The sequence below is a fragment of the Erpetoichthys calabaricus genome, chromosome 1, assembly GCF_900747795.2.
Source record: "Erpetoichthys calabaricus chromosome 1, fErpCal1.3, whole genome shotgun sequence".
Taxonomy (NCBI): domain Eukaryota; kingdom Metazoa; phylum Chordata; class Cladistia; order Polypteriformes; family Polypteridae; genus Erpetoichthys; species Erpetoichthys calabaricus.
Genome location: NC_041394.2, coordinates 317,469,346 through 317,493,095, shown reverse-complemented (window position 1 = coordinate 317,493,095; position 23,750 = coordinate 317,469,346). Strand labels below are relative to the sequence as shown.

At 37.9% G+C, this 23,750-nt stretch overlaps 1 protein-coding gene across 1 annotated transcript in view; it reads right to left on the bottom strand.

The window, feature by feature from the left end:
* The window catches only part of ipo8 (importin 8), a 141,330-nt gene that overhangs the window by 84,743 nt on the left and 32,837 nt on the right, over positions 1-23,750 (bottom strand). Inside the window, exons 4-6 of the mRNA XM_028817948.2 lie at positions 22,329-22,487; positions 14,649-14,805; positions 901-987 (exon numbers count right to left, since the gene is read on the bottom strand). Of these exons, the coding sequence (XP_028673781.2) occupies positions 901-987; positions 14,649-14,805; positions 22,329-22,487 (403 nt within the window). The remainder of the gene's footprint in view (positions 1-900; positions 988-14,648; positions 14,806-22,328; positions 22,488-23,750) is intronic.

Genomic DNA, 23,750 nt, shown 5'->3' with positions numbered 1-23,750 from the left:
GGACTAAATTGTCTCTTCTCATTTATCAAATTTCTTACGTTTCTGAGAGTGTACCCTGTGATGGACTGGTAACCCATCTGGGGTTTTTCAATAATAGATGACAGCATTAGAAAACTAAATAAATGGCTAATGTTTTTGTAACCTTGGTTAATAAACTCAAATAGATATATTTTCATTCCAGTCTTATTTGCTCTCAAGTTACCACATCATTACAGTTGCTATGTGCTCACAAAAGAATGACTGAATGCAACTGTTTAGCCAAAACCAGTTTTCTTTAAGATAGTTGAACGTTAATATATAAAATGGTTTTGCCTTGAGATGTAGTGCTGAGGATTTTTCTTAAATTTTTAGATCAATAAGTCTTGGGGTGCCCAGGTCAAAGGTTTGTTACTAAAAATATCTGTAATATTTGATAATGGTCTGGAATTTCTTTTTGTTTGAGATAACACCTCACAAAGTACATACAGATGAATGTGTCAACACCCATCCCACTCAATAAATCTAATAAATCTATAAACGATTCATACTATTTTGTCTTTTATTTTTCTCTTCTTCATTATGTAAAGCACTTTCAGCTACTTTTTGTATGAAAATGTGCTATATAAATAAATGTTGTTGTTGTTGTTATTTGAATTGAAAAGGAAACATGTAAAGAATACCAATAAAAATATACATGTATCACTATATAAAATGATGTATTAGATTTCTGATTAAAAAATGCATGTTTCAAAAGTAAATTGGAAAGGATTATTTCACAAATAACAATTACACCATGATGAAAATTGAAATATTTGTGATTTCTTTGACACACTGAATTTGAAAAAGTCAAACACAAGCATTAAGTGAATAGCAGGGTTTATATTTTAAGATGTATGTATGTTAAAATGTAGGTGCTCTTACAGGAGGAACATCTCTGTCAATCACAGCTCTCAGGATCTCCATCCACTGGGTTATCTGGCCACTTATCAGTTTCAAAGGTAAGGAATACTGAAATAAAAAAAAATAAAAAAAACATTAAATAGTGAAGAGGAACAGCTAAAAGGCTGAAGCAAAAGTTTTGGTTGGACATGCTATTTCCCTTGCTGTCTGAAATTGTCATATATACACATAGTATCTAAATATAGTATATAGATACAGGTACACAGTGAAATATTTAATACATTAAATTTATATAATTTGTATGAACTTAATATCTTCCTCTCAAACACACAGTATTATGGGACTGAAGTTCCAGTTTATAATGTAAGCCAATTTTCTGGAAGCAACTATTAACAGTATTAATAATATTTAGTTTTGTAAGTTTTGACTGAATAACAGACATGGATTATGTGACACAGGTAATATGAGAATCCCCCCCCCACCCACAGACATTTTTCTTATTGTTTGCCGTTGTACAGCACTGATCATAATTGGGTTGTATTATATCGCTCATTCTCCAAGAACAATGAGATTAAAAGTTTTTCTAGGCCATCACTACAAATAACATGGGGTGAATAACATATAAAAAATATATCATTTTTGGGAGGAGTATTCCTTTAAGAGTGTAACAGCCAATCTTAGAAAGCAATGTTTAATGTTAAATGCATTTAAGTGTTTGCTTAATATCAATAAAATATTATTTTCTCATAGCTACTTAGATTATGGAATAGTCTTTTACTCCCTGTAAGTTAAAAGAAATAGAAGTTTCTTTGCTTTATCTGTAAAAAAGGAGTGTTAATTAAGCCAGTTAGGAAATAGTGTTACTGCTACCATGGACTGTTATATACATTTGCAAATAAGAGATGGCATACAGTTTTCTGACTGTGCTTAACGTGGAAAAAGTATGACTGTATGATCAAATATGAAACAAGACATATAAGCCTTAAACAGAACTTTTTTTAAGAAAGCTTTTTTTTTAATATCAGTTTTTTTCCTATTTTTGTGTGAATTTTTTTTTTTAATTTACTAAAACTTTTAAAAATAAGGATATTTGGTCTGTGGAATTATTTGAACATGCATCACAGAATTGCTACAACCATCCTATGAAGCAAACTAAAAGTTGCAGAACTTTGGTAATTTGGGACAAGTTCAGCTACAAAGAGTATACATTAAGCATAAAAAATTAAGAAATGGTGTGAGGAAATAGATTTTTTTTACTAAAAGTATCAGACATAATAGCATTTCTGTTCATTTTATGTTTCCAACTTCTTTAAATTCATGATAGCAATGTTATCTTTACAATGAAATCTTGGCAAAATTTGACATTATTACAGGAACATGCAACATGAAAAAAGGAGAGGAGATTTGAGCACAAATTCATTTGATTCAATATATATCACAAAATTACAAATGTGTTCAAAAGGCATTATATTTCTGGGTTAACACAATGAACAAAAAATCTACCTGCAACATTCCCAAAGAGAATCCCCTTCTCACTTTTAATCCACTTTCTAATACAAATAGAGCTGATATATATTGAAAGCAAAGACTCGTATATGGATTTTTAAAATTGTAATTCTGATAACCCCTTTGTTCCCACAAACAACAAAACAATAGCATCCACCCATGTTCTAACCTGCTTATCTAAATAATAGATCTAGATCAAGATAACAGACAAAGAGTGTGGTAGGATTAGGTGTAAGGTCGCAATATTTCCTGGATGGAACACAAGTCGATAATGTTGCACACTCACACATATACCCTCAATGGAGTAATGTAGAATATGCAGTCAACCTAATGTGTGTCACACTGGATTGTGAGAAGAAAACCTGAGCATGCAGAAGAAGGGAAAAAAATACACAGAGAAAAATGCTTCCACCATACAGACAGTCCCTGGGCCTAGTATTCAAGTTAAGGACTTTGGAGCAGATTTAAACTCACTTATAAATTTTTTCGGCTCACAATACCTACAATTGTTTAGTGGAAAGTACCCTCCTTAGCATTATTTAAGCCCAGACAAAAGTCAAAAATGATAGAATTTTTTTTCAATAAGAAAACATTTTTTAAAACATGTAAACATCAAAATATCAACATAAATACTGTAGGAAAGGTATGTCTTATGCCCACTGCTTTTATCAACACATACTGTATGTAGTACATGTTCTTTGTGTGATATCTTGAAACAGTCACCAGCGTACAGCCCCATGTTTTTCTTGTCTTCTTAGGGAGTCACAGCAAGGGGAATGTCAAAAAACAGGGCCTGTTAAAGCCTACTGAGGCATTCCATATCCGATCTTGGGATATACAAGAAATAAATTGTTGTTGTATATATCCTGAAGAAAAGGCAGCTCAGCGCTAGCATCATCCTCTATAGTGCTTAAAAGTCCTAAGCTGAGTAAATGCCATAATAGGATGTAATGCAGCCAGTGAGGCCAGACTCCACTGTCCACCTATAGAGGTTTGTAAGAACACATGGAGAAATGCAAGCTTTCCATAGACCCTTGAGGAATATGACCTGGCTTCACCTTACAGTACATCTTTGACTAGGGTACATAAGGTACATAAAACTCATTGGTAGGGTATGGAAATGTGTGCACTGATTAGAAAACAAAGAGATATTACAGATAATTCACTTTTATAATTCAATGGTAAAATTTAATAAACATGACCTCACTGTTATGATAAATCATATATTATTAATTTTTTACAATTAAACATTTAGCCTCAGAAAACACCTTATAAAATCTAGTTAAGGTTTATTGCTGAACTGAAATGACCAGAGATTGTGCACAATCCTGTTATGGCCAAATATGTTGAAAACACCAGGGGCGCTCCAGCTCCCCCAACACCTAACACAAGCAGGCTTTGGATACATGTTAAAAGCACAAAGAGTCTTTTATTGTGGAAAGCTCTTCCACAACAAGTGTTTCCCACCATAGACACAAGTACAAGCAATAAAGCACAGTAGAGCACCATAAATCAACTCTATGTCTTCCCTCTGGCTCTCACTGGTTACTGCCTCCTCCACTCAAGCTTTGTCCACTGTCCACCTGATCCTGGCTCATCATTGTGAGGCTGGCAGCTCTTTGTATCTCCCACCCAAGAGTACTTCTGGTCTTCTGCACACGTGGATCGGAAGCACTTCCAGTTGAGACAGAAACCCCATGAAGTAGGGCTCCTCAGTCCCTGTATCACCCTGTAGTGGCACCCACAGAACCCAGCAGGGTTGAGTTAAAGAACTCCATGTCCCATCCTGCCCCATGAGAATCCGAGGCATTGCGGCAACCCAGGGGGTCTGCCATCTAGCACTCCGGGGAAGATAATGCCATGAACATACTCCCCCCACCCCCCACCCTATCCTTCTATTCTGAGGGCATCCTGACCAGGTAAGGTCCCTCACAACGTTAATCATATCAATTAAACATTTCATTTCAAAAACACAGCAAGTGTGCACCAGAGCAAACAGTCAGGCAAGAATTAAAAATATAGCAGCTACTACAAATGACAGGATCCCAGCCTTCAACACAGGAACCAAGTTGAGTCAATGTGACTTAGCCCTCTGTCACACTAGCAGTCAAGTACAGACTGAAAATGTACAGCATTTCATGAAAGCAAGTTGACCCTTTATTGAAGGGTTGTAGTTAATAATTTATGTATCACGGTGATATGTAAACTTAATTTATTTATTTTTTATATAACATGTACTTAGCTTGTTGTAACAATGGAACATTTGAACTAAAAGACAAATACTGTTTACAATAAGGCATGCAAATGAACGGTCTGAGTCATGTCTATAAAAATGCAGGGTGGTATATTGCACATTATGCTTCTAGCTTGCTAAAGAAGAAAAATTGAATAATCTTAAGAATGGGTCTTTACCTAATTGGTTGAACTTCAGGTAATGAACTCTAAAAACTTTAAAAGAGAAAAAATCCTGATGACATCTGGGACTTTCCTTCCAACTGACAAAGTCAGTCAAAGAGAAAATCTGAAGTAGTGATCCACCTAATTAAATTATTTGCTGAAGCCAGAAGTCAAATTTTAGAAAAAGCTGGGGAAAAACAACTTTTTTCCATGTACAGCATTTTTTCCAAGTTGTTTCCGTATCATTACACAAGGCCTAAATTAAATTAGTTTCACTTTTTATTTATGCTGTTCAATGAAATTGCATTATAAAATTGACAATTGATGAAAAATCCTTGTATTATTAAAGCCAGCATTTGCTAAGAAGACATATTTGATAAACTGAACTGAAAGTACATTAATACTACATAAAAAAATGTATTTATATATATATATATATATATATATATATACACACATACATACATACACATACACATACACACACACACAGTTGTAATATATTGACAACCAACCATTAATATATTGCTTGTTAGGTTACCATGATTTATAAATGTTAAATCTATGCATAATGGAGTTCTAAAATGAAGTAGTTCACAATGTCAATGTATGTTAGCAGAGTTCGCTTCTTAGGGTGCTTTGTCCACACCTTGGTTGGCAAGTTGTACAGATTCACATAGTTTATTAAGCTCAACTTTTGTTTATATAATATTGCATTCAAATTGGGAGTATTACCAATTGTTGTTCTCCTTTCCTTTGTCCGTTTGCTTTTGCTTTCATAAAAGTATCGTGGTTTCTCACAGCATTTCACTACATCTGATGTTCCTCATTGTACACAAAACAGTACAATCCTCAAAAGATGGCAACTATGCCTCACAATACAATGCAGTATGGCGTAATGCGCACTCTCTATAGAACAGGAGGCACTGTTTGAAAGGGTCATCCAACAGAAGAGCAATGGAAACAGCATCACATATTGGGCCAAAAAAACTGTACAATTTTACACATTAGGCTAAACACTGAATAAGCAATCTTTTTGGCCCAATACTTTTGGTAACTGAAAAATTCTATGCAACAAATTCTCCACAGTGAATAAATATAACTGACAGGAGACTATCAGTATGAAAACAAGCTAAGTGCATATTTTCACTGCATTTTATTGTCCATTATTTGCAGAACGGGGGAAACCATAGTATAAATCTATCAGTACACCGAAAAAACTACATTCCCATGGAGCAATACCAACACACTGTGCAGGCTCTAAAACACTCCTAAGTAAGAAGATTGTGGGCTAAACATGCTCCATGAATAAATGGATATTGGATTCTAAAAATGATAACTATCCATTCCTATCAAAGCATTTAAAGTATGCTGTATGCGTTTCTAGTAAATGCTGCTTGATTCATTCTAAATAAAGCACTGGCTACAGCCAATAATAACTCACCTACAAATTAGTAGACATTATAACACTACATGGAGTTATAATCCAATTTCAGAAAAGTAGATTACAAGTCAAGATGACTTGATTATGTGAAAGTGGTGTAAAAGTATATACAAGCAGAGGGTATGAAATATCATACCATGCAATATACAGGGATGTTAAAGTCAATACACTATTTTGACACCTTTAATGTTAATTTTATATCTAGACTACCAGTTAAGGTCAAAAAGGTAAGATTTTATACATAAATAAAAAGCAAATGTTTAGGTTTTCTCACTACTAGCAAAGTTCAGATTATTCTTCCCCCTAGAGGTCCCACTATTTTTACAACTTTTGAAAGCACTGATGCGAGTCTGTAACTGCATGGTTGTCAGCTTCCAATTTTGCATTCTTTTGGATAGTTAAAATGTTATCAGATCTTTAGAACTTACTCCAAGTCTTTCTCCATTATCATATGCTTACATTTCATCTCAGGTTACATTCCAGTCAGACTGCAAATAATTTATAATAAGCAAAAAGATGTACAAATTATGAACTTAATAGCCAAACAAGTCCACTATGTTCCACTAGCCAGTAAGACTGTTTGTGCGTGATACCTCAAATATACACTGTCTGTTGGTATACAGAATAGAAAAAGTTACTGCAATATTTTTCTTTTCAAAATGGCATCTGCACTATTATTTAAAAACCAGTATGAAGAACTGTGAAATTCAACAAAGAGAGCATGATCTGACATGCTGACACCAGCAGTTTAGCATTAAGAACCGATAACCTTCTCAAGTCTGTTGAATAGTGAACTGTTAAAGACAACCAAACCAAGGTGGACATATAGTGCATCCAGAAAGTATTCACAGCGCATCACTTTTTCCACATTTTGTTATGTTACAGCCTTATTCCAAAATGGATTAAATAAATTTTTTTCCTCACAATTCTACACACAACACCCCATAATGACAACATGAAAAAAGTTTACTTGAGATTTTTGCAAATTTATTAAAAATAAAAAAATTGAGAAATCACATGTACATAAGTATTCACAGCCTTTGCCATCAAGCTCAAAATTGAGCTCAGGTGCATCCTGTTTCCCCTGATTATCCTTGAGATGTTTCTGCAGCTTAACTGGAGTCCACCTGTGGTAAATTCAGTTCATTAGACAGGATTTGGAAAGGCACACACCTGTCTATATAAGGTCCCAGAGTTGACAGTTCATGTTGGAGCACAAACCAAGCATGAAGTCAAAGGAATTGTCTGTAGACCTCCAAGACAGGATTGTCTCAAGGCACAAATCTGGGTAAGGTTACAGAAAAATTTCTGCTGCTTTGAAGGTCCCAATGAGCACAGTGGCCTCCATCATCCGTAAGTGGAAGAAGTTCTAAACTACCAGGACTCTTCCTAGAGCTGGCCGGCCATCTAAACTGAGCGATCGAGGGAGAAGGGCCTTAGTCAGGGAGGTGACCAAGAACCTGATGGTCACTCTGTCAGAGCTCCTCTGTGGAGAGAGGAGAACCTTCCAGAAGGACAACCATCTCTGCAGCAATCCACCAATCAGGCCTGTATGGTAGAGTGGCCAGACGGAAGCCACTCCTTAGTAAAAGGCACATGGCAGCCCGCCTGGAGTTTGCCAAAAGGCACCTGAAGGACTCTCAGACCATGAGAAAGAAAATTCTCTGGTCTGAGGAGACAAAGATTGAACTCTTTGGTGTGAATGCCAGGCGTCACGTTTGGAGGAGACCAGGCACCGCTCATCACCAGGCCAATACCATCCCTACAGTGAAGCATGGTGGTGGCAGCATCATGCTATGGGGATGTTTTTCAGCGGCAGGGACTGGGAGACTAGTCAGGATAAAGGGAAAGATGACTGCAGCAATGTACAGAGACATCCTGGATGAAAACCTGCTCCAGAGCGCTCTTGACCTCAGACTGGGGCGACGGTTCATCTTTCAGCAGGACAACGGCCCTAAGCACACAGCCAAGATATCAAAGGAGTGGCTTCAGGCCAACTCTGTGAATGTCCTTGAGTGGCCCAGCCAGAGCCCAGACTTGATTGAACATCTCTGGAGAGATCTTAAAATGGCTGTGCACCGACGCTTCCCTTCCAACCTGATGGAGGTTGAGAGGTGCTGCAAAGAGGAATGGGCAAAACTGGCCAAGGATAGGTGTGCTAAACTTGTGGCATCATATTCAAAAAGACTTGAGGCTGTAATTGCTGCCAAAGGTGCATTGACAAAGTATTGAGCAAAGGCTGTAAATACTTATGCACATGTGATTTCTCATTTTTTTTATTTTCAATAAATTTGCAAAAACCTCAAGTAAACTTTTTTCACGTTGTCATTATGGGGTGTTGTGTGTAGGAATTCTGAGGAAAAAAATGAATTTAATCCATTTTGGAATAAGGCTGTAACATAACAAAATGTGGAAAAAGTGATGCGCTGTGAATACTTTCCGGATGCACTGTATTTGTGCATTGTATTGGAGTAAGCAGAATACTAGTTTACAAGTAAAAAGGTGTAGGGTTGGTACACAGATCTGGCAAGTATCCATTGTTCACAGTTAAGAAGCAAAAAATGCAAAGTATCAATAATGGGAAAACATAATACAATACATTAACAGATACAGAAAATAACTAGCAACTATGGTATTTCACTCTAATGGCTCAAAAGGTAAATAACTCTGATGGGGAATTTAAGACATGTATAAGAATCATCAACTGCCACTGCTTAAGCCTGTGGAAATAAGTGACTGTTATCACACACGTGTGCATGGGAGGCAGCTAAAGGGCTCAAATGAGGGTAATTCCATGCCAGACCAGGGGTGGCGGAGTGCACTAACCCTTTCTCTTTTTCCTCTGCAGACCAGTTGCGGGAAATTCCGCTTGTCCCCAATGACGCCATTTCCAGTTCCGGACCCAATTATATCACTTGCAGTTCCGGCCTCAATAACCTCACTTCCTTTGCCCGATCATAAAACAGCCATCTTATTTCTTGCAACTCAGTTCTGTTTTGAACAGTGACTACAGTTGCTCATGCCTTTTTGCATTTTTGACTTCAACCTACATCAGGCATGTCAAACACGCAGTCCCCGGGCCGCATGCGGCCCGCAACAGAAATCTGTGCGGCCCACATGACAGATCCTAGTTAGCACTGAACTTGCACAAAATGATTACTATCATTGTGATTGAATCATTCTGCATCTTCGGTGTTACTTACTGACTTTTCTTACTTCTGCCTTCTGACAAAAGTGCATTTTCCCATGGCATTACGGTACCGGAAACGTCATCTGCTAGTATAGCCACGAGCCTTGACCAAAGTTAATGAGCCGCAACGTCACAACTGAAGTGCTAGGCTGCAGCAGGGGTGGCCTTAGGCATGTGCAAACTGTGCACCTGCACAGTGCCACCAAATCCCAGGGGCCGCCACGCCAATATATATTGAATATAAAACAGAAAATAACGACACAGCTGTCGGCAATGTGGCCGAAAAACATTGTGTTTCTTGTTAATTAGTACGCTGTATTTACAAATGTCGCTGGAGTCGGAGCAGTAAGCTATATGTAGTATTATAATGTTTTGCCGTAATGAGAATATCATGGGCCGCCACTTGGTTTTCAAGTTACGGACACGCGTATATAGAAGTGTGTAATGAGCACGAGGCGGCTATGCAGTGTCCGCAAATGGTTTGTGGCCATCCGTCATGCATAAGATACCGTATTGACATTGCCAGGCGAAGGGGCCATCGATTCTTTCTCTGCCCAGGGCCGCCACGAGCCTAGAGCCGCCCCTGCTAAGGCTACAGTACTGACTGGGCTGCTGAGACTGGCCACTGGGCAGAACTGACCACCACGAGTAGTAATAGCCGGCATATTTTCACGTTTTTTTGCTCTAGTTTCATGTAATTTTGTGCTAGTATTGTAACGAAGTTAGTGCAGACTAAAGCTGAAGATCTGAAGTGGACGCGAGAAGTTGGTGAGTTGTTTATTAACATATTTTTGTGATTTTGAGTTTGTAAAATTATTGTAGGTCAAGTGGCTTTTTGCATATCGACTTATTATACAATATAAACTTTGAAGTAAACTTAGTAAAATAAAATTTGATTTTTGGAGGATTGGTTTTCCAACTTGAATTACTGAGCAATGAATTCAGTGAGCATTTTCGTGATTTCAGTTCACACAAACAGGGCATTGCGCTGTTCTCTTACAACGTTGAGAATGCGCCTGAAAATATCCAAATGGAATTGATTGAAGTGCAGTCAGATTCTATTCTGAAGGCAAAATACAACGAAGTTGGTGTGCCAGGCTTGTATGCTTACCTGCCACCCTCGTATGTGCAGATCCGTAAGTTGGCATCGAGAGTACTGTCAATGTTCGGAAGCACTTACCTTTGTGAGCAATTGTTTTTGTTAATGAAAACTACCAAAACCCCACATCGCTCAAAACTTACCGTCGAGCACCTTTCATCCCTCATAAAAGTTGCAGCTGCACAAGATTTCAAGCCTGATATTGACGAACTGGTTACTAACAAGAGATGCCAAGTGTCGGGACAAAAGAAATAAATCTCACACCGTAAGGCTCCTATATAAGCAATGAATATAATATAATGAATATCAATCATCAAGACACTATATAAAAGCGGTCGGGATTATCCTTCCGTCCTGTGAGTGCAAAGCATAGCGGTATTCCGCTTATCACAGACTTACTACTTGCAGCTTGCGGTACGAAGCGACACGATGTGAGCAGAGTTCTGGTGCTCCCATCGTTCCCTTGCTTTTGTGCGCGATGCGCTGGAAAAATAGACAAAATTATGTCTCTGGAAATAATTAATGTTGATGGAGTACAAATGCCTCACCGCGTAGTAAATATCAGGGGAGATGGTGCTTGCTTATTCTCATCTATAGCTTATTTAGTGCATCAAACTCCGTCTTTAGCAGTACAGATTCGGGCTGACATTGTACGACATGTTTTAAGTAATTGGTCAAGGTTTCAGCCATTTACAATGATGCCGTCAGGAATCTCTTATACAAATGAGCTTCAGTATCTCACTGAAATGTCAAAGTCTCAAACTTATGGTACCATTTCTGAGCTAATGGCAGCAGGAGAGTTGTTCCCCAATGAGTTTCAAGTATATTATTATGGAGTCCTACACTCCAAGTTTGGACAGGCACTCGAGGGGATAAAAAAACTTAGGTTTTCGGGAGATGTTATGAATGGGCACTTTGATGTTCTCATTCCCTACACTTACATGCCTGATGTACACATGGAGCGCACACAAATTGAGGATAAAAGTCGGTCGCATTAAAAGGCGGGTGAGCCTAGTAATATAATAAGGACTTAGCTAAGAGGTTAAGACTCTAATTCTGCACTGTTGTATGGAGACTGCATGGAAATAAATTGCTTTTCTTTAAACTTTAAGTGTTACATTTTTTTAAAGTTTTCAGTATTGGAAAGAAAGCTACAGTAACTTTGTATAATAGTATATGTTAAAGTACGGCCCGCTGACGCATGTATGGCAGTTGAAGCGGCCCACCAATGGTAGTGAGTTTGACATGCCTGACCTACATTATACGGGGCGGCTACCCCAAACTTTTTTGTGGCTTTTTGTCTGTTCTTTTGACACTGTCAAGGTTTTACTGCACTATGGTGTCCGAGTCTTTTTTTTTTTAATGGCTTTATGCCCATGCCAAGACTGAGGAACATCCAGGAAAAAAAAAAAAGTTGATGAATATATCAGGTAAGCTGGTTTGATTTTTCTATTAAATAAAATGAAGTACTTTAATAATTCTTTTTTCTCATGATGCTGGGAGTGACAATGTGTTGTATGATGGTCAGACATGCAAGTAAGAATTTCACTGTCCTTGACATATGTGGCAATACTACTATGGATACTCTTTTTCATCAGTTTGCTGTTTCCTTGACTCAATTCTTGATCTTGGACATGTCATTTGCTTTCTTTCAATTATCTGTTTGCTTCCAAATATATCACCTTAGATCTTTGATTTCTTTGGCTAGCTTGGTTAATTGGTTAACACTCTGTCATTGACTAGTCTGTTCCTGCTTTACATTAGCTGTAAATCACAGAACTGAGAACTCACTTATTTGTACACAATACTCTGTGCATTACTTGCTGAATGGAAATGAACTCTCATAACACTCAGACTGATGAATATTATACTTTATTTAAAATAGTAAAAGACAAATTTCGATTACATATGCATGTTTGTCGTTAGGAAATTTCAAAACGGTTCACAAAGTTTTCAATCACTGCCACATGGCAAAACATCATAAAGGGAATGCTCAAGCCCTTGTGGAGTACTTACTAAGGGTCTTTGAATGCTGATGATAATGTGAACGAGACTGTTTAGGCAAATAAAAAAATCCAACAGGTAATGCTTGCAATTCAATGAGATAACATCTTACATGACTAAATGTAAGAATTAGAATTCCAGAGAATTCCACATAAGCAACGTAACAACCAGGCGTCTCTGGTCTGTCACCTTCTCTACAGTTCTGTTGTCTGTTGGTGTGACAGTTTAATGTCAGAGAAGTCTTGCTGAGCACCTCTGAATATCCTAGTTTGGACCATATCAGTTTAACTTCCTTAATGTATACTATACTACTGTAAATATAAGTATGTTCATAAAAACAGAGCCAAGTGTCTTATACTGAAATTTGTTGTTAACCGATTAATGTTTTATACAGTCTTTTAAAATAAAGCAGACATTATAATGCAATGCTCTTGTTCAAAGTTGGAAATGCATGTTGACAGGTTTTAATACATGTCATTTGTGAATCATTACAGAGTCATGATCACCAAAGCTATCAACAAATATCGAGCCTTTAAAAACTATTGAACCATCATCTGCAGGCACAATTAGAATGCTAAGCATTTTTACACAGGATGAGTATCTCTTATATATATTTCTCTTCTGGTTCGTTCTGCTTCCACTTCAAAACCGCCCACACACAGCCGACATGGCATTTCTCGATTCCTATTCGTTGTCTTCCATGTCATGCACTATACTGGCCTGCTGAGCGTAATACATCCAACAAGTACTCGAGGTGCTGCCGCAACGGTAAAGTCACTTTACCACCTTTGCGGGAGCCACCTGTGTCTTTACAACAACTTCTTACACAGCAAACATCAGAAGCTAAAAATTATTGTGAACACATTTGAGAATACAACCCTTCTCTAGAATTTGCTTCTATGGGTGCACAGAAAACTCAACCTCCTGGCCACAGACCATACTGTTTTAAAATACACGGGCAAATTTATCACCAAATCTCTCCACTATACGCTAACACTTCTACCTTTCTAGGATATGGACAGTTGTATGTTTTTCACACAGCGCAAGCTACTGAACTACGCTCACAAAATAAAGCAAATTCTGAATGCAGCAAAAATGTACTTCTCCAGCTAGATTCCATGCTCAGGACCATCAACCCCTTCGCTAAATCATACAAACACATGCATGAAATCGCTCAGTCCAATCCAACAGCATCTGTACGAATGGTTTTCAAAGAAAACCCTGGGCAGGATTTACGACGATACAATGCCCCGACATTGCAGTGATTTTCATCAGAGAAGATGGCGAAACGCCTGCCGAAAGGGACATTTGCATCTATCCCATACACAACTCCTGTAAACAGATTTCCACTCTCAATATGAATTGCGATCCTATGGTTTACCCACTTCTATTCCCTTACGGAGACATTGGCTGGCACAAAGATTTACAACATGTTCCCAATAAAAGAACCGCCAAGCGAATAAGGCTTACTCAATGCCAATTTTACGCATACAGATTAGCAATGAGGAATACATTTAGTATTTTGCACTCCAGCAGCAAACTGTTCCAACAGTACGTCATAGATTCGTATGTTAAAACAGAGGGCACGCGTCTCAACTATCTCAGATTACATCAACAAGATCTGCACGTCGAACTATCAGACGCACTGCAAACAAACGCTGAAAATAACGTTTGTGTAGGCAAAATGATCATATTACCGTCCACATTTCCAGGAAGTCCAAGATACATGCAACAAAACTATCAGGATGCCATGGCCATAGTACGTAAATTCAGAAAGCCTGATTTATTTATCATTTTCACATGTAATCCTGCTTCGCCGGAAATTCTATATGCACACTGCGTCTTTCAAGAAGTATTTATTTCTTCTAGATTTCTGAATTCCTTTCTCACCTCCTTCTGTTCCTATTCTTACACTGCCATATGTTACGGCGGGCGTTGGCTAGTATAAGAATAATCAACCCAAGGTTACAACCATGCCATTTAAAAATTGTGGCAAATTTTCCATAGATGAACATAAATCAAATTCAGAAAACAACCCTGCATTTTACCAAGATACATACAAATTTTGAGAGTATTATTTAGTTAATTTATCTTCTCCACCCTGAATGTGCTTATTAGAAATCACATACCTGAATGAGAGCATGGAAAATTTTGAGTATCTGTTTTTGAACAAGTACGGAAAACACTGTTGAGTCTGGCAGCAGCAGCATGATCTGCTGTTGGATTCTGGGAAGAAAGACTTGCATTGCAGCTAAAAGAGGGTCACGTTCTTCTGCTTTCTTGTATCTATAAATTAGAAAAAACAATTTCAGTTATACTTGCCATTCTGTGAAACACACTAGATTTATAGACACTATTTTCTTCTCTTGGGAAAGCAAATGTAGATATAAATAAAATGCACACTAGTCCCAAAATTCCATAATGAAATCCTTTAAGACATAACATTATTAGCTGGTTTTGTAATTTATATATGTAATATAGAGTGATAGCCAATAAATACAGTAAAGTTTTGCAACAGTTTAAAAAAGTGTCATGTGTTTTGTTGCACTTATTAATGGTGTGCTGGTAGCAAAAACATTTTGTAAATTCAGTCTTTTTGGACAGTCTTTGCCCAAGTCATGGTAAGATATCTCAAACTAATCCCACTGCAACATATTTAAAGTAAATGATAATCTTCCACTTTCTCATTTTTTAGCAGAATTCCGAGATATTTTTGGATGAGGCTGATATAGGACCAGCATCTAACACTAATACATAGTGTCACTTATGCATGTCAAAGGAGGTAAGAAATGCCACCCCAGGGCAAGAAGGGGTACAGTCGCTAACATTCTTGTCTCTTCTGGCAACCACAGAAGCAAGAAGACACCCACTGAGGTCAACTGACTCTGCCCCTAATGGCTGGTGGATTAAAAAAGAACAGATGCCCAGAAGAATGGTGTCTCATATTAGACCCAAATTGCAAACAGCACAGTGCTCCTGAAGATGACCCGACTGATTCTCATTAAAGACGTCAAAAAGTCTCCTTTTTAGATTTTTTCAATTTGCTTCTGTATATGCCATTGAGCATTCTTTTTGTTTGAATTTATATACATCTGGATTAAAAGGGGTGACACGGTTGATACCCCAACACTTCCCCAACATTACGATTGTCCTTCCAATCATTTGCAATAGGTAAGCCGGTTGGAATAACAAAGTCAACTTTATTGTCATCTCAACCATATACAAGTATACAGATAGACAAAATTGCAAAGCTCTGAGTCCATAGTGTAACAACATGACGTGCACATGACATGACGTGCACATAAAAAATTAAAATGAAATTAAAATTAGACTTATAATTAAAAATTTAAAAATTAAAATTAAGATTTAAAATTAAAACATAAACAAGACAAGACATTGTGCAAAGACAAGACAAAGAAGTAGCAGCAATATTGATGTGTAGTAAGCAATACGAACATTGATGCAATGTATGGTATTTGTAATCTAGATACATAAATATAGTCAATAGATATGTAATATAATAAATAAATAATAGATAATACAGAAATTATCAGTGTATGGTAATAGTTGTTGAAGACATGTGTAAACAATGACAGGTCAGAATGTTTCAAAGCAGAAGGATATCAAGAACATCAAAATCCTTCAAGGTCAGAATGAGATTTTCAGTTCTTTTCTACCTGCACACTCGTCTTTGCAGGAAAGTGGTTGTCATGTATAAAAGTTCTGTTTTTAGAGGTGGTTGAGGCAGTGTGGAAGATCCCAGGTGGCAGCACGGTGTTAAGGAGTCTAACAGCTTGGGGGTAAAAATTCTCCTGCAGCCTGGCAGATCTAGCTTTGATGCTGCAGTATCTTCTCTTGGATGGCAGAAGTGTGAAGAGTCCATGTGAGGGGTGTAAGGGGTCCTGCACAATGCTGCAGGCCTTGCGGACACTGCGTTTGTAAAATATGTCCTGCAGTGAAGGGAGAGGCACCCCAATAATGTTCTCTGCTGTCTTCACTATCCTTTGCAAGCGCTTGTGGTCGGATATGTTGCAGTTGCCATACCAGACAGTGATGCAGCTGGTCAGAACACTCTCAATGGTGTCTCTGTAGAACATGGTGAGGATGGAAGGGGGAAGACTTGCTCGCTTCAGCCGCCTCAGGAAGTGTAGTTTCTGCTGGGCTTTCTTGATTATTAGTGATGAGGTGTTATGTGTCCATGTAAGTTCCTCAGTTATGTGCACACCAAGTGACTCCTTGGTACTCCTAACAGTCTCCACATCTAAACCGTTGATGCTGAGTGGGATGTGGGCAGGATGTGATTTTCTGAAGTCCACGATTATCTCTTTTGTCTTGTCGACATTGAGAGATAGATTGTTGTCTTCACACCATGCAGACAGCCATTCCACCTCATTTCTGTATGCTGTTTCATCATCCCTGCTTATCAGTCCCAGCACCGGCGTATCATCCGCAAACTTGATGATGTGGTTGGTGTTGTGCATGGCTGTGCAGTTGTGAGTAATTGTGGTAATGTACAGAACCAAAATTAGAAAAAAGTTGTCTCTGTCCAAATATTTATGGACCTAACTATTTACTCTGACCTAAATTTTAAATCACATATTAATCAGATTACTAGGACAGAATTTTTTCACTTAAGAAATATAGCAAAAGTTAGATTTCTTGTAACTCTGCAAGATGCTGAGAAATTAGTTCACGCTTTTGTTTTCAGTCGGCTAGATCAGGGGTTTTCAAACTTTTCAGCTCACGACCCCCAAAATAACCGTGCCAGTGACTCATGACCCCCACTATCCTCGAAAGTGGTTAAAATATACAAATGTTGCGTGCAACGGTGCACATGCACCAATAGGCCTATCCAAACATGAGCATGACAACACGAAAGAACACAATGGTCTAACAACCATATAATTTTTTTTAATAGTAATTTACTCATTTGTTTAATTTCAACAAAATATCCTATCCAAACAAGAGCATGACAACAAAAAAGAACATAACGCTCTAACAACCATATAACTTTTTAAAAAATTGTTATTTACTCATTTGTTTAATTTCAACAAAACACCTCACCTAATGAGATGGGTGGGCACAATGCTTGGAGCACAGCAAGTCCATTCTTGGGTTAATTTTGGAGACCGCGACTCGGAGATCATCCTCCAAGTTCAGTCGTGACCTGTATTTATTTTTAATGTACGTGAGTGCTGAAAAAGTCTTTTTGCACAAGTAGGTAGTGCAAAACGGCATCAGTACATCCATAGCGGCCTTGGATAGTTGTGGGTATTCCCTCTCGACTGAAATCCAAAACTCATCCAAAGTCTTGGAATTAAACATTGTCTTCAAGGTTCGGTCGCATGACAGTTCAACCAATGCGTCCTCCATGTCCGATGTCAGATGATTTGCCCTCGTTACAGTGAATGGTGACCTTATCCAGTCATATTGTTCTGGAGCTGTTTCCTCTGGGAAATACCTGTTAAAGTGTTCCAGGAGGGCTTGAAGGTGGGATGTGATAGACTTCTTCACTATGTTAACACTCAGTTCGTTTTCCTCCATGAATTCATCCAGCTCAGAAAACATATCAATCCTTCCTATTTCAACTCGCTCAGTCCAGCGCTCAAGTTTTCTCTTGAATGCGTGGATTTTATCATTTAGTGAAATTATGTGTGTATTCTCACCTTGAAATGACATATTAAGTCCATTCAGTTTTTCAAATATGCAAGCCAAATACGATAGCCTTGTTAACCAGTCAGGATCAGTGAGGTGATCAGCGAGCTGGGACCCATGCTCCATCAGAAATAAGCGCACTTCGTCCCGCAGCTCAAACAGGCGGCAGAGCACATTCCCTCGCGAAAGCCACCTGACTTCTGTATGGAAAAGCAAGCACTCATGCTCTGATCCCAGTTCGTTACAGAGAGTGGCAAACAGTCTGATATTGAGTGGATGCGCTTTTATATTGTTGACCATTTTTATCGAAGTCTCAAGAACACGTTTAAGTTCTGGGTCAAGTGTTTTGCTCGCAAGAGCTTCTCTGTGTATAATACAATGCGTGAATTTTACGTGAGGCGCCACTTGTAAGACTCTTGCTTTAAGACCTTTCTTTTTCCCCAGCATCGCTCCAGCACCGTCTGTACACACACCGACAAGACAGTCCATCTTCTTTTAGTTTGTTGTCAAGTTTTGTGAAAATGTCCTCGCCTGTGCACGTTCCCTCCAGTGGGGTGCAAAACAGAATGTCCTCGTTAAGTTTTCCATCAAAACTGTATCTGACGAATACAAGCAGCTGGGGAGAGTTTGATATATCTGTGGATTCGTCTAACTGTAAAGCATATTTCCCTTTCTTCAGTCTGTCCACCAGCTGACACTTGATGTCCTGGGCCATGTCGGAGATACGCCGGGCAACAGTCCCGTTAGACAGCGGCACTGATTCTAGCTCACGGGCTAGTTTATCCCCATGCATAGCCCGACTTATAGCTATAGCAGCGGGTTTAATGAGGGTTTCCCCGATCGTGTGTGGCTTTTTTGCCTGTGCAATTAAATATGCCACCTCATATGATGCCCGTTGAGCTTTTGCGAGGATTGTTGTTTGTTTAGTAAGGACTTTCTTTTGGCCTTGTAACTCTTGCTCCTTTCGCCGGAAAAAATCTACTGGTTTAGTAGCAAGAGAGGGGTGCTTAGTTTTCAAGTGTCGTAGCATTTTTACAGGCTTTAGGCTTTAATGTGCAAGCACCTCAGTGCACACCACACACTGGGGATGCTGTACGTTATTGACGATGATGCATGTGAATCCATACTGGATAAATTCCTCTCGATAATTTCGACTCTTGGAGTAAGGCTGAGCCGACTGTTTATGGATGTCCTCTTTATGCACACTCCGGTGTCTTTCCGTACCTGAGGACGATGGGCTTTCTGACGGTGGTGCTTCTCCGCTTTCCTCCGCTGGCCTATCTGCGTTGTCTTTGGTCGATATTAACCAACGTTTCATTTCAACAAAAATAATATCCTAAGCATAAAGCGATGAAAATTACCTACACGTTACGTGCACATGTCGGAATGTTTAACATGGTGCTGTAAATTGATCTGCTGCAACTGACGCCATTGATGTGTCATTAAACTGTCGTAATCACCTCAGGGGTCGCGATCGAACGGAAAGAAATTTGAAAGGCTGATGGCTTTTTAATTTGCATGTTTTTTTTAAATGTAACTATTAACTACTAGTTTTTATCTTTTGTTAGTTATGGATAAAATGTTATTTCTAAAAAATTAAATTAATTAATTTCTAAAAAGTTTGAAAAAAGTATTTGATTTCTTGGAAATCATCTCGCGCCCCCCCCCCCCCCCAATGTCTCACGACCCCCCAGAGGGTCGCGACCCCTACTTTGGGAACCACTGGGCTAGATTACTGTAATGCACTCCTCTCAGGACTACCCAAAAAATACATCAATCGATTGCAACGAGTGCAGAATGCAGCTGCTAGAATCTTAACTAGGAAAAGAAAACCTGAGCACATCTCTCCAGTTCTAATGTCATTACATTGGTTACCCATGCCATTTAGAATTGACTTTAAAATATTGCTTATGGTTTACAAAGCCTTAAATAATCTCGCTACATTCTATATTTCACAATGCCTTTCACCTTACACTCCAAATCATAACCCTAGATCTTCAAATGAGTGTCATCTTATAATTCCAAGAGCGATACTTAAAAGAAGTGGTGAGGCAGCCTTCTGCTGTTATGCACCTAAAATCTGGAACAGCTTACCAAACAGAAATCCGCCAGGCTAATACAGTGGAGCACTTTATAAAATTTCTAAAAATGCATTATTTTAACATGGCTTTCTCATGGCTTCAATTTAGTTTAACCCTGATAAATGCATTTTATTATCATTATCATTCTTGGTGACTCTGAAATCCATACTAACCCCTACTTTCTCTGCTGTTCTTTTTCCGGTTTTCTGTTGTGGCTATCTGCGCCACCACCACCGATCAAAGCACCGTGCTATCCCTACAATGATGGATTGAAGGCCAGAGGTCCACATGACCGTCATTGTCTAATTCTTCCATGTGGAGCCTGAAAACCATGAAGACTGGTTGAGATCATTTATGTTAGATAGAATGCCTAGAGGGGACTGGATGGTCTCGTGGCCTAGAACCCCTGCAGATTTTTATTTTTTTCTCAAGCCGTTTATAGAGTTTTTTTTTTTCTCTCTTCCCTGGGCATCGGACCTTACTTTTATTCTATGTTAATTAGTATTGCCTAATTTAATTTCTGTATTTTGTCTTTTTCTCTTTCTTCATCCTGTAAAGCACTTTGAGCTGCATATTTTGTATGAAAATGTGCTATATAAATAAATGTTGTTGGACCAATGTTTTGGGTTTAGTTGCATCATTTTGTTTTTTTTTTTTTTTAATACTTTCTGGTTTTGACCCCAGCTTGTGTTCTGAAATTACATTTCCTGTTCCTTCTCGGTTGCCCTTATTTCTGACAACTTCTCTCATGGCAGTACATAATGGATCACTGAAAGAGGACTTTGATATATTAGGTCCTCTCAAAACAATAGCGAAAGTAAGAAAAAGAAACTAGTCTTAGATTAAAGCTAGAGTTCATGTTCTTAAACTAGAATGCTGAAAACAAAAGCATAAATAGAGAGCAACAAAATTACATGTTTTCTAAATAGAATGGACTGACAGTATTGAAAGTTAAATAAAAGAAAAAGGGTTTTATTTCCCTCTTCTGGACCATTCTAGTTCTGTTAATCTAGAATATGATTCCATTTACAACCGTTGCTAATTTGAAAAAATGGGAAACCTGAACAGTCATGCAAAGTTCCTACACACAGCAACACCACAAATTTTACAAAATACCTAAATTCTAAAATAGATAAAACTCAAGATTACTGCTGCATTTTCAAAACCCCACTCTCCTTGTGCACGCTTTCTTAGCAATTTCAAATTAATAACAAAACAGGAACTCGGAAGTCTGCTTTCTATAATAAAACATACCATCCCATCCCTTACATCCAGTGCTAAATTAATAAGTAATAAGCTCCGTTTCCTGCAGTACTGATTCTTAGCAGAACATGCTCAATAATTCTACAACAACAGAAAAACTAAATTTCCCCCTCAGGATGAATAAAGTGCTATCTACTGTATCTATAACTTGAAAATGTAGGTCTTGCTTTCATACAGCACATAAACAACACTAATTAATGTTCTCATTGACATTCTTATGTCTTCTAATAGAAGAAATGTATTGCATTGACTATCCGGAACTGTCCATGATCGGTTAACAGTTTAGATAACACACAGTATGATGCTGATTCCATCATGCATACAGTCCAAGAACTATACATAAAAGAGCAGGTCACTCCACCACAATCACTTTTATCCTTACACAAGGGGCAAATAACAGGCATTAACATTACAGGTCTCTGTTCTGGTGCTCAGTACTTGGACCAATACCAATTTTACTTAACAAGACATGGCTAGGAGATATAGTTAGAAAACACAGAAATGTTCAATTTCACTCGAATGCTGATGATACTCGGCTATATCTTTCCTTCACTTCAAATAACATTTGTCTTATTGTGTCCTTACCTGTGTCAATTGCTTTAAACCAATAGAAAATAAATATTAGATCAACAATAACTAATTATTTTATATACAAAAAAACAGAAATGTTACAAACTGATTGGAATGATACTGAGAACAACAAAGCACTGTCTTTGGTTTTACTTTTTAATAAGGAAAATTTAAAATCAAAATTGTTTGAAAATGTCCATTACTAACATCAACAAACATATCAGTAGGCAAGATACTTACTCATAAGTCTTAACAAGCTGATAGAGAGACAACAAGCTTCCATACCAGCTAGCGGTGTTCTGAGACTGAAGGAAGAAACCAATCTTGTCCACTATTGCTGTCCAGCGTCCTGGAAAGTCATGTTTAATGATTGCTCGAAGACATACAGTTAGCTGAGCCCTAAAAAACACAATGTAACACCAGAAGTATTAATCTCAATTTCATAAATGATCTGCAGTATATCTTGAACCTCTGTCAACAACACAAAGTTGGTAGCTAATCTTGGCAATACCTTTTCAATATTTGCAGCCCTGAAATTTGGCTCTGTCTTCTTAAGTAGCCTAGAATGTCTTTCTAAGAAGCTTCTCTGGACATAACACAGAACTAGACACCTAAAAGAAATGACAGGCTAACTACTGCTTAAATACAACAGAAATCCATACTATGGAAATGGAAGTTCTATCTTAAAGGGAACTGAGGCTGATCTCCTTTCCATACCTTAGTCTTAGAAACAATGAAGAATAAGTACTGACATGACAAATATAAGATGATGCAATAAAATATGTCCTCAAAATGTCACAAAAGAAGCTCTTGCTTTCCTACAAACCTATTAGGTGTCATATAGGACAGGTAATTAAATAATGATAGCTGGACCAAGAGTAACAGAATGACTGCTAAATGACAAAAGGCCCAGCTTAATAATGTAGAGTGAAAAATAAAATTCAGGTTATTCTGGTAATATTTTCTAGCCCCTGCTGGGTCTATAGTTGTTTTAACTATAGATTATTTTTGACAATTTTTCAATTGTTCAATTCAATTTTAATTTCACTTTTTCACTCTCTTCTTGTTAATTCTTTGATGAAGTCATTCAGTAGTGGCTTCCTGTTGCAGCACTGCTGTTGCACATGCATTAATTGAAGACATCTTATTCAAAAAGCAGAGAGCAGGGGAGACGGGTGTTTTTTGTCTGATCTTTAAGACAAAAGACTATGTCTCAGGTTTCTGAATTAACCACTTGCAAATACAACTTCTGTTTTTTCCTTTTACAAAATGTTTACTCTATGGATTGTTTCCCACTTATCCTTAGATTTCGGTATCTCTAATAAAGTAATCGTTGTTAATGGCAGAAATCTGCTCATACAAGTTAAATGAGCAAAAAACTACAGTAAAATAATTCGTAGTGGCAGTAGGAGAATTGCTACAGTCTAAATGACTGGCAGCACCAGTTCATATATTAAAACACCACTGTTTAAGACTTTTGTGGATTTTGATGCAGGTGAAACTTTCATTAGTCCATTTCTACTAAAAAAGTATGAATAGCAAAGATGTGGCTTGGCCGTTGTTAAATATTGCAGCATTTTAAAGAAGTTCCTGAACTATTGCACTTCCTACCTCTCAATATGGTAGGCTGTTCTCCAAACACCTGAATGATAGATAATGTGA